Genomic DNA, 16,758 nt, shown 5'->3' with positions numbered 1-16,758 from the left:
CAGCATTATGAAGGCTCATGATGGAAGAAGTGGACCCTGTATGGTTACACGCCATTTAAAAACTAAAAGTAGAAAAGTTGCAGCCTTTTGTAAGAATACTTGAACACCACCATCAACATAATCCAATATCCTGGTAATTGTACAATGATGTATATTATTATATGTAACATAAGAACATAAGAAATAAGAACAGTAGACCATTCGGCCCCTCGAGCCTGCTCTGCTAATCAATAAGATCATGGCTGATCTTCTTGTGTTTCGATTTCCACCTTCCCATCCAACCCTGATAATCTTTGATGCCCTTGCCTAACAAGAATCTATCTATCTCTGCCTTAAAAATATCCAATGACCCTGCCTCCACCACCTTCTGAGACAGAGAATTCCAAAGTCACAGAATCCTTTGAGAGAAAATGTTGAAAATGGTTGCAATACACATTACATGATAAGATGTACATTACCACAGATAAAGGACTTTAAATAGAAGTACATAGATGTTACACCATGGGAAAAAGCTATTCAGCACCACCAGACCGTGTTGGTGCTTTATCTTCCAATGCCCTTTAGGGGTGGAAATCTGCCTTCCTTGCCTGGTCTAGACTACATGTGGCTCTAGGCCTACAGCAATGTGGTTGACTCTTAACTGCCCTTTGAAATGGCCAAACAAGCCACTCAGTTCAAGGACAATTAGAGGTGGACAACAAATACTGGCCTTGCCAGCAACACACACATCCCATAAAGAATAAATTTTTAAAAATATTCCACCAAAGCAAACAGAATTCAGTGGAAGTCCTGGACTCTGAGTAAATCAGCAGCAATGCTAGTTTCTGTTCAGAAATTACAGAGAGTAAACATCTCAACAAACACTTGCGGAACAGCTTTTCCCATTTCAAATAACATATCCACTGCCATGTTGGGCAGGACCCATCTATTATCGTACATCAGATCAGTTCCAATGTTGTATGACATTTAACCTATGCCAAGAATTCTGCACTTCAAAGTAGCACAGAGACAATTTAACCCCAATTCCAAGGAAGTCTTGCAGCAATCTCCTATAGTGAAGGACAGTCTTCTCCTCCCCTGCTAGCTCTTCTTCACGTTATTTTACATTAATTTCTAAAACGTTTGAGAAAGTTTGGATTCATGTGCACAATCTTCTATATATATTATAAATGAGATAAAATGTGTGAAAGCCTGGAAAGATACTAGTAAATTATTGGATTACCAGCTAACTAGTTGGGTAAATTTTATAGAAGTGTTCACAAATAACTACTCAAACCAGAACAACTAACAGTTAATCAACAATCTAGAAGTTTACTAGAGCTTGCCACCCAAACTCCAAAACTACCAACTATTCTAGTCAGATTCGGTGAAATTCCTGGCCCCTCTCCCAACACAAAGCTCATTTTGCTGTTTACCATCACTATGGTTAGTTTATGGTGGACAATTAAAATTGGCGGTTGGTTGAGAGTCTTAGCAGCCCCAGCTCCAGCTGATTTCACAATCAAAATGTAGTTCACCTTTAAACCCCAGTGACATACCTGATGATGATCCAATACAAAAAGTATTGCAATTAAAAGTGGTTTGCTTGTTCTTAGTAATTTCTTGTTACAATATTACAAACCTAAAATCTTGTGTGTTAGGATTATTTTTCATTTTAATAAGAGAACAATAACACCCTTATAACCTTTATTTACTCAATTATCAGTTCTATTCATTGCATTGCACCAGAATACATGCAGCATATCAAAACTTCCTTGTGTATTCTGAAAACGAGCCTGCAATTCTACACCAACAATATAATACATCAATTTTTTTAATTTTAAACTGCCCAACTTTTAACTCATTGCAATACAATGTCTGCTATATTTTAAGCAGCAAGATAAATAATCTAGTTATCCTAGAAATAGCACACTGCACTCAAAGAGATGCCACACTATTACAAATGAATTGCATGGTGTTTGCACCAATAGTATGGAAGTTGTGTTCCAAGTACTGTTGCAGACAACTTGCAGCATTCACAACTTGTGCAGCAGACATTGCCATAGACAACAAGGTGGGAGTGTATTGTTACTCTCTTAAGTGCATGCCATGTATACAAGAGTGATGAATATCATTCACAGCCACAGAATAGTAAAATGCTTGTGAAGCTTTTATCAGTATATACTGCACACTACATAAGGCTGGCGAAGTGTAAGCCACTAAGATTTGTGTTGTCTCTTGTAGGCTTTGTAATGAGTTCATAAACATATAATTCATATACTGTACTTACACATTTATCAAACAAGCTAAAGGGCATTGAATGGAAATTAACAGTTAAATTAGCTTAACTGTGGAAAAAGTCTAATAGTGAGAGTTGTTGTAGTTTGTGTTGTTTAAGGTCAGTTGACCTATACATCTGCACCCCTTTGGTCTTGCTAATTTTACAAACAGTATTGATTAATCGTGTGTAATATTTTGTATTTAATATTCTATTTTTTATTCATTATTAAATGTAACACCAATGAGTCTACAAAGTAGTTTATTGGTATGCCACACAGAATTTTATAGAAAAGCTGATCGTCTCCACAAAGACATTCTAACTTCATGCATAATATACTAGCCATCTATGTGTATACAAAGTTCTTTAGCAAGTAATTGAGGAATCCTTATGAAAGTTTCAGCTAGTTCTACACTTATCAGGACTCATCACATTTTCATTCCCACAGAACTTCAGAGTACGTCTTGGGTAACCCTCAGGTGACACTCACTCACTTCGCTCTCGCGGCTCTCGATATTGCCACTCGATATAATCAAAGATGTCCTTTTCACTTTCCACAGGCAGTGGTTCACCTGGCACTCCTGCAGTTAACACACAGCAGGATGTTAATGATACAGACACCATTCTACTGAACACAATCAACTTAGGGTGAAGGTGGGCATTCATTTATAATATTAAAGCTAAACTGCAGACTAAAAATAAAAGCTACTTTAGGTGGCAAAGATTTCAACTTCAATTCTCAGCAATTCATAGCATAAATGAGATTAATTAGGACAATAGTTCTTTTCTCCCAAGAGGTGCTGTTAGACACTGGGCACAGCACCAAGGGTGCATGGGTAGTAGACTTGTGGTACCCTGCTCAAGTGGGCATTCTTCATGACTGAGCCACAACAGGCTATTTAATGGCGAGGTGAGGCTGGGAGGTGCAGGGGAGCATTATAGCTGAGCCCTGACGTTTCATTTGCATTTCTCAGCAAGAATCACTAGACAACATTGAGGAAAGGGACCCTGAGTAATCAGCTAAGACAACACAGACTGGATAATAAACCTAGGAACTTCATGATGTGCAAGATTCAGTATGATGTAGGGATTTATCTTCCAATCCATCAAAGGACCATAATTTTTTAATGATACATCTAACAACTCTAATGTACTGATCTTATCCCATAAAATCATGTTTTTAAAATAAATGTGTAATTTCAGCATGATTTAGGGTAGGCAGGGGTGTAGTGGTAATATCGCTGGATGAGTAATCCAGAGGCCCAGGTTAATGCTCTGGGGACACCAGTTCAAATCCCACCACGGCAGCTGGTGGATTTTAAATTCAATTGATAAACCAGGAATTAAAAATTGGTAATAGTGATCACGAATCCATTGTCAGTTGTGGTAAAAACCCATCTAGTTCACTAATGTCCTTTAGGGAAGGAAATCTGCTGTCCTTACCTGGTCTGGCCTACAGGTGACTCTACACCCACAGCAATGTAGTTGACTCTTAAATGCCCTCTGAAATGGCCAAGCAAGCCACTCTGTTATATCAAAACTGCTACAAAGTCTATAAAAAGGAATGAAACCGGACAGATCGACCAAGGCACCGGAAACAACAATGGCAAACCCAGCCCTGTCGACTCTGCAAAGTCCTCCTTACTAACATCTAGGACTTGTGTCAAAATTGGGAGAGCTGTCACACAGACTAGTCAAGCAACAGCCCCCCCCTACCCCCAACCCCCTCTATGTTGAACACCACTTGGAGAAAGCACCGAGGGTAGCAAAGGCACAGAATGTGGTGGGTGGGGGACTTCTATGTCCATCACCAAGAGTGGCTCAGTGGCACCACTACTGACCAAGCTGGCTGAGTCCTAAAGGACATAGCTGCTAGACTGGGTCTACGGCAGGTGGTGTGAGAACCAACAAGAGGGAAAAACATACTTGACCTCATCTCACCAATCTACCGGTCACAGCTGCATCTGTCTATGATAGTATCGGTAGGAGCGACCACCGCACAGTCATTGTGGAGACAAAGTCCCGCCTTCACATTGAGGATACCCTCCATCGTGTTGCGTGGCAGTACCACCATGCTAAATGGGATAACTTTCAAACAGATCTAGCAACTCAAAACTGGGCATCCATTAGGCGCTGTGGACCATCAGCAGCAGCAGAATTCTGTGCAACCACCATCTGTATTCTCATGGCCCGGCATATCCCCCACTCTACCATTAGCAACAAGCTGGGAGATCAACCTTGGTTCAATGAAGAGTCCAGGAGGGCATGTCAGGAGCAGCACCAGGCGTACATAAAAATGACGTGCCAACCTGGTGAAGCTACAACACAGGGTCACTTGCATGCCAAACAGCGAAAGCAGCATAGCAAAGAGAGAGCTAAGCAATCCCACAATCAATGTATGAGATCTAAGCTCTGCAGTCCTGTCACATCCATAAATGAATGCAAGTGCACAATTAAACAACAAACAGGAGGAGGAGGCTCCACAAATATCCCCATCTTCAATGATGGAGATGCCCAGCATGTCAATGCAAAAGACAAGGCTGAAGCATTTGTAGCAATCTTCAGCCAGAAGTGAAACAAAAACAGAAAATGCTGGAAAAACTCAGCAGGTCTAACAGCATCTGTGGAGAGAAAAAAACAGAGTTAACGTTTTGAGTCCTTATGACTCTTAATCATAGTCATAAGGAGTCATAGTCATAAAGACTCAAAACGTTAACTGTGTTTTTTCTCCACTGTTAGGCCTGCTGAGTTTTTCCAGCATTTGCTGTTTTTGTTTCAGGTTTCCAGCATCCGCAATATCTTGCTTTTATTTCGGCCAGAAGTGGCCTCCTCCTGAGGTTCCCAATATCACAGATGCCAGTCTTCAGCCAATTTGATTCACTCCACATAATATCAAGAAACTGCTGAAGGCACTGTATGCTGCAAAGGCTATGGGCCCTGACAACACTCCCTCCAGCAATAGTACTGCAGACTTGTGCTCCAGAACTAGCTGCACCCTTAGCCAAGCTGTTCCAGCACATCTGCAACACTGGCATCTACCCAACAATGTGGAAAACTGCTCAGGCATGTCCTGTCCACAAAAAGCAAGACAAATCCAATCCAGCTAATTACCGCCCCATCAGTCTACTCTCGATCATCAGAAAAGTGCTGGATATTGTCGTCAACAGTGCTATCAAGCAATAATCAGCAATAACCTGCTCACTGACACTCAGTTTGGGTTCCGTCAGGGACACTCAGCTTCTGACCTCAATACAGTCTTGATCCAAGCATGGACAAAAGAGCTGAACTCAAGAGGTGAGGTGAGAATGACTGCCCTTAACATCAAGGCAGCATTTGATCAAGTGTGGCATCAAGGAGCCCTAGCAAAACTAGAATCAACGGTGGAAAACTCTCCACTGATTGGAGTCATAACTAGCACAAAGGAAGATGGTTGTGATTGTTGTGGGTCCATCATCTCAGTCCTGGACATCACTGCAGGAGTTCCTCAGGGTAGTTACCTAGGCCCAAACAACTTCAGCTGACTCATCAGTGACCCTTCATAAGGTCAGAAGTGGGGATGTTCGCTGATGATTGCACAATGTTCAGCACCATTCGTGACTTGTCAGATACTTAAGCAGTCTGTGCCCATATGCAGCAGGACCTGGACAACATTCAGGCTTGGACTGATATGTTACAAGTAATATTCATGCCACACAAGTGTCAGGCAATAACTATCTCCAACAGAATCCACCATCTCCCATTGACATTCAATCCCCCACTATATAGCCTGGGGGGTTACCTTTGACTAGAAACTCAATTGGACTATCCATATAAACACTGTGGCAACAAGTGCAGGTCAGAGGCTGGGAATAAATTTAAATTAAGAGGTAGAAGGTTAAGAGGGGAGTTGAGGAATTTTTTTCACCCAGAGGGTGGTGGGAGTCTGGAACTCACTGCCTGAAAGGGTGGTTGAGTCAGAAACTCTTGTAACATTTAAGAAGTGTTTAGGTATTCACTTGCATTTCCATAGCCTCCAGGGTTATGGGCCGAGCACTGGAAAATGGAATTAGTGTAGTCAGGTCTTTGTTGACTGGTGCGGACATGATGGGCCAAATGGCCTCCTTCTGTGCTGTAAATGTCTATGAGTCTATAATATTGCGGAGAGTAACTCAGCTCCTGACTCCCCAAAGCCTGTCCACCATCTACGACGCACAAGTCAGGAGTGTGATGGAATACTCTCCACTTGCCTGGATGAGTGCAGCTCCAACAACACTCAAGAAGCTCAACACCATCCAAGACAAAGCAGCCCACTTGGTTGGCGCCACATCCACAAACATTCATTCCGACCGCCAATGAAACAAAGTGGCAGCAGTGTGTACCATCTACAAGATGCACTGCAGGAACTCACCAAGGCTCCTTAGACAGCACCTTCCAAACCCATGGCAGCTACCATTTAGAAGGACAAGAGCAGCAGGCACATGGGAATACCACAAACTGGAAGTTCCCCTCCAAGCCACTCACCATCCTGACTTGGAAATATATCACTGTTTCTTCACTGTCGCTGGGTCTAAAATCCTGGAACTCCCTCCCCAATAGCACCGTGGGTGTACCTACACCCATGGACTGCAGTGGTCCAAGAAGGCAGCTCACCACCACCTTCTTAAGGGCAATTAGGGATGGGCAATAAATGCTGGCCTAGCTAGCGACGCCCATATCCAATGAATGAATTTTTAAAAAACAAGTTATGATTATGAAACAATACTTAGCATCTTGCATCATATGCTGGTACAGGATGCAGTAAAATTAAGGAAATTTAGGTTCAATCTCAGCAGTTTACGAAGTGTAATAAACCAGCGCAAATAAAAGTTCCATTCAAAGGGTCTGATATTTTTAATGAGATGCCTGCAAAGTTGGTTTAAATTTCTGAAGCTTTGTACAAGAATATATGATATTTTGTTGAAACATGGCAGAAATTAGTTTAAATTTTTTTTGATGCTTTGACATTATTTAACACCTGCAATACTTTTAAATACCTTCAGGGGAAAAGACCATCTTTCAAACCGTAAGCAAATTACTGGCAAACTACCATTTTAACTACTTTTGCAACAATGCTCAGCAAGTTCATTCTGCAATTCCCAAATGAATTTGTCTCAGGTCTCCATCATATCTTTCCTGCAGAGAAACAAGTACGTTATTCTTCGATAGAACCCTGCTACACATTTATATAGAGGAATCATTTCCACTGGGGACTGAGGATATTTCAGAGTTCAAAAATTAATCAGCAAACAGGTTTTATCTGTAAAATCTCTAATTTTTCTGTTCTACTGAAGCCTCCAACGCTTGTTAGCATATGGCTCCATGAAGTTTATTATAATGAAAGGTACAACTGATAAATTATCATGCAACAGCCCAATATTAGCTCCTTCCAAAGGGAAAGGTAATGGTCTAGTACATAGACATTAAAAAGCTTCGCATTCCTTCTTGATGCAAGTTCAAGAATGCCATTGCCCATGCTGTTGGTTAACAACATGTCTGCGAGGTGTTCAGTCAATTATAAAACTTTTTAATTGTTGTAGGGTGAGAAGAATATACTTCTGAAATTAAGAGGAAAACAATTTATCGAAGATAGTTATTCACTACCAGCCCATAGAAAGTTAAAAGATGCAGTGTTTGAACAACATTCTAGTACATTTTAAATTGAGTCTGGGTAGAAGGTGCTGAAATACCCCTTAGTAACTGTCTTCTTTATTTCATTAGGGAAGCACTTTTATTGAATACAATTATAGATTAGTGAGTAGTTGTGAACCCAATGCTTTCTAAATTATATCTTATTCTCGGTGTGCCTCTGAGATTACAGGGCTATGGAATATATGATACGCTAATTATGGATCAACAAACCTTATGTCAAAGTATGTCAGCCCAGCATCATCTGCAGCTCCATACCTCTGTGATTCTGCCTTGAGTGTTTGGCACAAATAGCACATCTGATTTTATATCTAATTATTCACAGTTTTATTATGAAGTCTTTTAACTCTTTAGCAGCTGCTGGAGCATTTCTGCAACCAAATGAAACACGAAGAAAATAATCTGGGGAGTTTCCCCAAGAATATTTTGAAATACATCCCCAAATTCACCTTTTTCCTGTTTAGCATAAGAAATTATAGGTAATCAATGATAAAAGCAAAGATATGTATATATGTTGAATTTTGAAAGTTCACTCAAATTAGCCAGCATAATCCAGCAGCCTATTTGTTCTTACAGTACTTACAGACCCTTGCTGATAGCATTGTTGGGTCTCCCAAGTTATGATGTTGTACATAAGATAAAAGCAAAATACTATGGATGCTGGAAATCTGAAACAAAAACAGAAAATGATGGAAAAACTCAGCAGGTCTAGCAGCAGCTGTGGCGAGAGAAACAGAGTTAACGTCTAAAGTCTGTGTGACCCTTCTTCAGATGAGATTGTACATCTGCTGTAGATAGGCGAAAACACTTCACATGACTGTGAAGCCAGCGTAAGCACCAGTCAGGACAAATGGGCATTGACAACTGTTTTATACTTTCCGAGCTTCTCTGTCTCGCCAAATTTATGGAAAGCTCAAAATCTACCTAGAAGTTTGCTCTTTTCCAATCACAATCTTCTGGGTTATCATCTGATGTCAGACGATTTTAGTTTTGTAATGAATGGGTAGTCAAATAATTTTTTACTGTTATTTCTTTCTGCTAGTTTAAAAGTAAATACCAGAAACAATCTCCAAACTATGCCTGCTTGTTTCTTGTACTCTCTTCTCCATGTAGCGCACTCGATTATTCAAGGGTCACCGAACCATGGCTTATGGCCTGATTTTACTACGAGGCAGGATAAGCAGGCAAACACTAAGTCTATCTCAGCCAGAATGGGGAGCAAACTCTGTGCTGTTGGTGCTATTCTGAACCACACGTTAGCTGTCTAGCCAACTGGACCAGACAGAGATCTATTGTCAAGGCTGTTGCTCAACAAATCCTTGTCTGCGCAACTAATGAGCAAGAAAGCAAGAAAGTTGTCAAAAGGCTCCATCTATGATGGCTTTACGATGGCTGAGAATCATGAACTCCAGGCATTTTCTTAATTTGCTGTTCAAAGAGAAGTTTGGTGTTGTACAAAGGATCTGAAAGACTTGCCAGTAGGGCTGAAGACAGACTCCCTTTTCCCAATCACAGTCTTCTGTATTATCATCTGAAGTCAGACTATTTTACTTTTGCAGTGAATGGATGGTCATATAATTTTATCCCTTTACATGTTTCCGCTAATTTTGAAGTCTATACCTGAAACAGTTTTTTAAACTTTGCCTGCTTGTTTATTACATTCACAAGTTGTTGGCATGAAACACTTATTTTTCAAATATGTTAAATAAAATAATTGCTAAATTATAGAGGTGTAATTCTGAAATGCTTAACATAATCCCACGGATTACCTCAGTCCTTCTTTGCCCCATATCCTTGAATACCTTTGATAAACAAAAATCGATCAATCTCAGAGAGTTCCAAACTTCGACCATCCTTTGTGTGAGGAAATTATTCCAAATTTCACTCCTGAAAGGTCCTGAGAGGAGAGTGAGAGAGGAGAACCCCGAGCCAGGCGGTCAGCAGCACATAGAGGAGAGTGCAAGAGGAGGACCCTGGGACAGGCAGTCAGCAGCACCAAGAGGAGAGTGAGAGAGGAGGGCCTGTTTCTACCTGTCAGAGCCGAAGTGTGAAGTCAAAGGAAAACAGGTTGGTGGGTATCTTTTTCGTGTCTCCTTTGATTGGCCAAGTGGTTTAAATCAGGAGACGTTATTACAGCTGAAGAGTACAGTTAAGAAATTCACTTTTAAAAGGGTGGGGGGGATTCCCTCAGCCGGGAGTGCGCTCTTTTGCGCGCATGCTGCCTCAGGGAGATTGTCTCCAATTTAAAATTTTAAATAAATATTAAACCCAATTAATACATGGGTTGGGACATGTCCATAATTTTTATTGAAAGATGTGATTAAAATTTAAATACCCTCATAAAACCTCATCCTGCCCGTCGATGAGGTTTCATGCTTTTTCCAAAGCCCTCCAGGGCTTCCGGCCTGCTCACGACCCTTAAGGTTGGATGGGCAGGTCCATTGATGACCTTAATTAGTTTTTCAATGGCCTCAATAAGCTATTGACAGGTCGGTGAGCGCTCAGGCTGACTCTGCCGGCCTGAAAATAGAAATGACGCGGGGTGACGTCGGGTGTTCCACCCAACGTCATCCCACGTCATTTTATGTGTTGGTGAGTGGGCCCCGCCCCCGTTCGCTGACCGCAAGATCCTACCCCAAGACTGGGAACTCAATATTCAAGGGTATTCGACGTTCCGGAAAAATAGACAAAAAGGAAAAGGATTGGGGTAGCTTTGTTAATAAAGGAAGGTGTCAATGCGGTGGTGAGTAGTGATAAAGGTGCAATAGATCGTGATTTGGAATCAGTTTGGATGGAAGTAAGGAATGGCAAGGGGAAGAAGTCATGGGTGGGAGTCGTTTATAGGTCCCCGAAGTGTTGCCTCCCTGTAGGGCAAAGTATAAATCGGGAAATAATGGAGGCGTGTAAGAAGGGTACAACATTTGTAATGGGTGATTTTAATCTGCATATCGACTAGACTAATCAGATTTGCAGGGGTAACATGGAAGATGAATTTGTAGAGTGCATCAGGGATCGTTTCTTAGAGCAATACGTCGGGAACAGGTTATTTTAGATCTAGTAATGTGTAATGAGGATTAATGCGGGATTAATAAGAGATATCGTAGTTAAGGATCCTCTAGGGGGTAGCGATCACAACATGGTAGAATTTCAAATTCAGTTTGAGGGCAAGCAACTCGGGTCTCAAACCAGTGACCTCAAATTAAATAAGGGTAATTACAGAGGTATGAAGAAAGAGTAGTCTAAAGCGGGCTGGGAAAACAGACTGAGGGGAAGGTCAGTGGATGAACAGTGGCAACTATTTAAGCAGATATTTCATAACGCTCAGCAAAAATTTATCCCAGTCAAAAAGAAGGGCTGGATGAGAAGGATGAACTGCCCGTGGTTAACAAAGGTGGTCCAGGAGAGATCCAATCAAAAACGAAGGCATAAGAAGTAGCGAAAACTAGTGGTAGGCCAGAGGATTGGGAATTTTTTTTTAGGAACCAGCAGTGGATGACTAAAAAGCTAATAAAGAGGGAGAAAATTGATTATAAAAGTAAATTGGCAAGAAATATAAAAACAAACAGCAAGAGCTTCTACGGGTATATAAAAAGAAAGAGAGTGGCTAAAGTGAGCGTAGGACCCTTGGAGGATGCTACTGAAGAATTGATAACGGGGAACAGGGAAATGGCAGATAATTTAAACAAATATTTTGCATTGGCGTTCACGTTGGAGGACACTATAAGCATTCCAAAGATATGAGGTAAGCAAGGAGCTAATGGGAGGAAAGATCTTGTAACAGTCTCTATCACGAGGGGCAAAGTATTTGAAAAACCAATGGGACTAAAGGCAGACAAGTTACCAGGGCCTGATGGCCTGTATCCAAGGGTTTTAAAGGAAGTGGCTGCAGAGATAGCGGAGGCATTGGTCAAAATATTCCAGAACTCACTGGATTCTGGGAGGGTCCCAGCGGATTGGAAAACCGCTAATGTGACGCCCCTGTTCAAGAAGGGAGGGAAACAAAAAGCAGGAAACTATAAGCCAGTCAGCCTAACATCTGTCATTGGGAAAATGCTAGAGTCCATTATTAAGAAAGAAATAGCAGGACATTTAGAAAAGCTTAACACGATCAAACAGTCAACATGGTTTTGGGAAAGGGAAATCATGTTTGACAAATTTGCTCGAGTTCTTCGAGGATATAACAAGGAGAGTTGATAAAGGGGAACTGGTAGATGTAGTCTATTTGGATTTCCAGAAGGCATTCGATAAGATGCCACATAAAAGGTTATTGCACAAGATAGGAGCTCACGGTCTTAGGGGTAATGTGTTAGCATGGATTGAGGATCGGTTAACACACAGAAAACAGACTTATAGGTCTTTTTCAGGTTGGAAAGATGTAACTAGTGGAGTGCCACAAGGATCAATTCTAGGGCCTCAATTATTTACTATCTATATTAATGACTTGGAGGAGGGGGCAGAGTGTAATGTATCCAAATTTGCTGATGATACAAAAATAGGTGGGGGGGGGGGGCGGCGGCGGAGGCGGGGGGGCATGTTGTGATGAGGACATATGGAATTTGCAAGGGGATATAGATAGGCTGAGTGAGTGGGCAAAAACTTGGCAGATGAAGTTTAATGTAGGAAAGTGTAAGGTCATGCACTTTGATAGGGAGAATCAAAAGGCAGGCTATTATTTAAAAGGAGAGAGACTCCAAAAAAGTGCAGCACATAGGGATCTAGGTGCTTTTATGCATGAAACACAAAATGTTAACATGCAGGTGCAGCAAGTAATTAAGAAGGCAAATAGAATTTTGGCCTGTACTGCTAGGGGTTGGAATTTAAAAATAAGGAAGTCTTGTTACAACTGTACAGGGTGTTGATGAGGCCGCACCTGGAATACTGTGTACAGTTTTGGTCCCCGTATTTAAGAAAGGATATACTGGCATTGGAGGCAGTTCAAAAGAGATTCACTAGGCTGATTCCTGGAATGAAGGAGTTGACATTTCAAGAACAGCTAAACAGGTTAGGCCCTTATTCATCAGAGTTTAGAAGAATGAGGGGTGATCTTATTGAAACATACAAGATTCTGAGGGAGCTTGACAAGGTAGATGTTGAGAAGATGTTTCCACTAGTGGGGTATCTCAAACTAGGGGACATAGTTACAGAATAAGGGGACACTCATTTAAAACTGAAATGCGAAAGAATTTCTTCTCTCAGAGGGCAGCGAATGTCTGGAATTCTCTTCCCTAGAGAGTTGTGAAAGCTAGATCACTGAAAGTATTTAAAGGGGAGGTAGATAGATTTTTGAAATATCGGGGAGTTGAGGGTTATGAGGAGCTGGCATGAAAGAGGAGTTGAGGCCTGGGGCAGATAAGCCATGATATTATTGAATGGTGGGGCAGGCTTGAGGGGCCAAATGGCCTACTCCTGCTCCTATTTCTTACGTTCTTATGTCTAGCTCTGATTTTTGGACTATGTGCCCTTTACAAATATTAAGTTTGTAAGATAGTAATGTTTTGGGACTGTGTCTTTAACTTAATATAAAATGGGAGAATGAAGGGGTCATGTGACCGATTCTGAATTCTGCCTGAGAACAAGCTCGGGTGGCTTTGTTGTTGAACATTAAATGGGGGCCAGATTGTTTTACTGGAAAGAAGGTGCAAGATAGTCAGACCTGCAAACAATAACCAGGGTGGTTATGCTGGCGGTGGACAGGGCTGGATTTTTGTGGAGTCAGGAAATCTCTTTGGGCCATTAAAAATGGCAAGGGGGGCCGGATGAGGAAGTCCCACCTAAATTTTGGACAAATCTAGTTTTTAATGGTAAGGGGAAGGGGGCAGGATGCGATTCACCTGACAACCCATTTGTCAACATTGGATTGGCCTGATGAGCTGGTTGGAAGAGTGGACATACACAAAATTATCCAGGAGCCTCCTCACAAAAAAATATGAGAATAAGAAGAAACCCATGAAAGAGGAGACAGAGGCTAGAAGATGAACATGATGATGAAATAATTAAAGCAAAGAAGTGAAAGAAAGATGATCTCCAAGATCCAGAGTCTGAGAAGGAGGCAGCTATAGAGCTGAGATCAAAGAAGCCCAGATTCTCTGGATTACTAGTCCAGTGACAATACCACCACCTTCTCAAGGGCAATAAATGCTGGATTAGCCAGCGACACCCACATCCTATGAACGAATAAAAAAATGAGTGGGTCATAGCTGCACTGGAGTCTCACATAAAATAGTTCTGAAATATGCTGCTTGAGAGAGGGATCTCAGCACTGTCTACGTGATTGTTTTTTATCCTAGATATCTCCTTCTCAATCTTAGCAGGGCCATTTTAACTCAGCGCTGAGGTCAAACAGACCCCATTTTGGCTGGTCCAGGGGCCTTAACCTGCAGTGTGGGAGTCACAAATTGATGGAGTGGACATAAATACTCTTGAAGGGCAGATAGGGTCAGTATAACTGTCATGATCTTAAGTTTTTTTAAATGCCCCACTCTAAAAACTTTAAAATAACAGGCTGTAGCTGTCAGAGGGGCTTTTAAACAGCCTGCTGGACTGCTTTGATTGACAGGTTAGAAAAAAAGCAGCAACTGGTCATGCAGTTTCAGTAGAGCTCTTTGTTGGTATTTCCCCAAGGACTATCATTATTTCATTATGAATGCTTGGCTGAGTTTCAAAACCTTTTATCTCAACCGGGGATGGTCTGAGTTCAAAGTTTGATTCACAGCTTAAAGAGGTTATTAAAGGATTAGGTGTCTTTGATGTGGGGTCTGAATGGATGTTTGTTTTTATAAGAGATTAACCATTTGATGAGATTTAAAAGCTTTGAATAGCTTTTTTGAATGGGAGTTTTTTTCATTATCAAGTGTGTAGGAGTGAGAGCAAAGTATTATGGATGCTGGAAATTTTCACTCCACTAGTTTTTATCAACGAGAACAGAGATCCATACAAATCCATATATTGAACTCATGTCTTGAGAAAAGTATGCACTTTCGAGAAGTGTCACCCTCATTGCCTGTATGGCTTTCCCATCTCATTTTATCTTTGAATTTGATAAATAAAACACAGCATAACCACTAAACTCACGGAAGCAATACCAAGAGAAAACTACTATGTACACACATACATAATGGCCAGGATTTTTCCTATGGCGGGCGGCTGGGCGGGAGCGGGAGCAGGCACAGAGCTGATCGCCGCCCGCAATAGGCTCTGCGTCGCCATTTTACGTGGTGGGCCAATTAAGGCCTGCCCAGTGTAATACATGGCCGGTAGCGCTCAGCGCTACCTGTGCGGGCGGGGGTGAGGAGGGACATTCAGGGCCAGAGCTCTTTTGCGCATGCACGCTGAAGCATGGAGCTGCCTCAGGGAGATTGAATGGATATTAAAATAATTAAAGAATATGACTTTAAAATTTATTTAAACATGTCCCCTCATGTGACTGTGGGGACATGTTTTTATATTTATGAAAATTAATTAATTAATTCAATAAAAGCTTCAGGAAACCTCACCCCGCCTGTGGATGAAGTTTCCTGAAAAACGCGAAGGCCGCTTGGGCTTTCTACCTGCTTGCCAACCTTAAGGTTGGATGGGCAGCATTCACAAGTGGTTCAATTAATTTCTTAATGGCCTTAATAGGCTGTTTACAGTTTGGCGGACGCACAGCCGACTCCGGCACGCCCGTCAAATGAAATATCATGATGGCGCGCGATGACATCGGGACGCACGCCCGACGTCACCGCGTGTCATTTTACGCATTAGCGTGTCGGGCCCACCCCTGCATGCCGACCGGAAGATTCTGCCCAATAAAATTATACATTGCTACCAACAGTCTTATTTTATATACTGCTGCAATAGCGGCTGTCTTGTTCTAAAATGGGATAGGGGCTATCCCCAGGAGTTGTTTAATACGAAGCTCTAAAGTAGTGGAAAGAATCTAGCGGTGATGGTTTCCGAATAGCCGGGAATCACAAGCTCCGGGCATTTCCTCAATTTTCTCTTCAAAGAGAAGTTTGGTGCTATAGAAAAGATCTGAAAACCTCATTAGAAGGTTGAAGACCGATTTGATAATCTGTATTCAACGCAGCATTTGAAGGTTCAGCTCTGATTTGACACTGGAAAATGGTCGGCTGGGAGCCAAATTTATCTCCCCACATGTATGAAGATACATTTTTGAAACACCAGCATGGCCTTGACTGGTTGCAATTAGATTACAACTTGCAATAATGCACCAACATTGACTCTCGAAGTGCTGGCCCACCACACAGCCGTTAATTTCTTACCACCCAGTGCAAAATTTTCAAATTACATTAGTTTATCAAAGTCATGCAGCCTTAAACTTTCAAGATTACAAACTTATTTTTACCTCATAATTAAAAACATAATATACGACGGCAAGACAAGTTTATCGAGTTCACTCCAAGATTTACTTGAATACAGAAATGTTGAAGATTCAGTATTTTATTAATCACTTGAACTCAACTTCTGCGATATAACAGAAAAGTTACATTGGGTCTACAGCACACAACAGGCCATTTGGCCCAATTGGTAATGCCGGTGTTTATGATACACGTGAGCCTCTTCCCCTCCCTTTTTATTTTGACCCTATCAGTATATCCTTCTATTCCTTTCTCCTAAATTCAGCATTGGATTTATTAGTGACTATCTCATATTTGTGACATTCCCACATCCCATCCAAAAGACCTCTGTCAAGTTCACCCTTCAGCCTCCTCTCTTCTAGAGAAAAGGGAGACACTAATTGACTAAGGGACAGAAAGCAGAGTACAGGGGTGAACGGTTATTTTTCAGACTCAGGAAAGGCATTCCCCAGGGATCAATGTTCAGGTCACTACACT

The 16,758-nt window shown here is 41.5% G+C and overlaps 1 protein-coding gene across 3 annotated transcripts in view; it reads right to left on the bottom strand.

Moving 5' to 3' along the window:
• Positions 1–2,501: 2,501 nt before the first annotated feature.
• The window catches only part of polb (polymerase (DNA directed), beta), a 99,918-nt gene continuing 85,661 nt past the window's right edge, over positions 2,502–16,758 (bottom strand). For 2 of the 3 annotated variants that reach the window (XM_078565735.1, XM_078565737.1), the window contains exon 14: positions 2,502–2,838. In XM_078565735.1, coding sequence (XP_078421861.1) covers positions 2,744–2,838 — 95 coding nt within the window. In that variant the 3' untranslated portion in view covers positions 2,502–2,743. Of the gene's footprint in view, positions 2,839–7,102; positions 7,831–16,758 lie in introns of those variants that run through there. The other variant, XM_078565736.1, reaches the window with a different exon arrangement.

The sequence above is a fragment of the Cetorhinus maximus genome, chromosome 20 (genome assembly GCF_964194155.1).
Source record: "Cetorhinus maximus chromosome 20, sCetMax3.hap1.1, whole genome shotgun sequence".
Taxonomy (NCBI): domain Eukaryota; kingdom Metazoa; phylum Chordata; class Chondrichthyes; order Lamniformes; family Cetorhinidae; genus Cetorhinus; species Cetorhinus maximus.
This window is presented reverse-complemented; position numbering and strand designations above follow the sequence as displayed.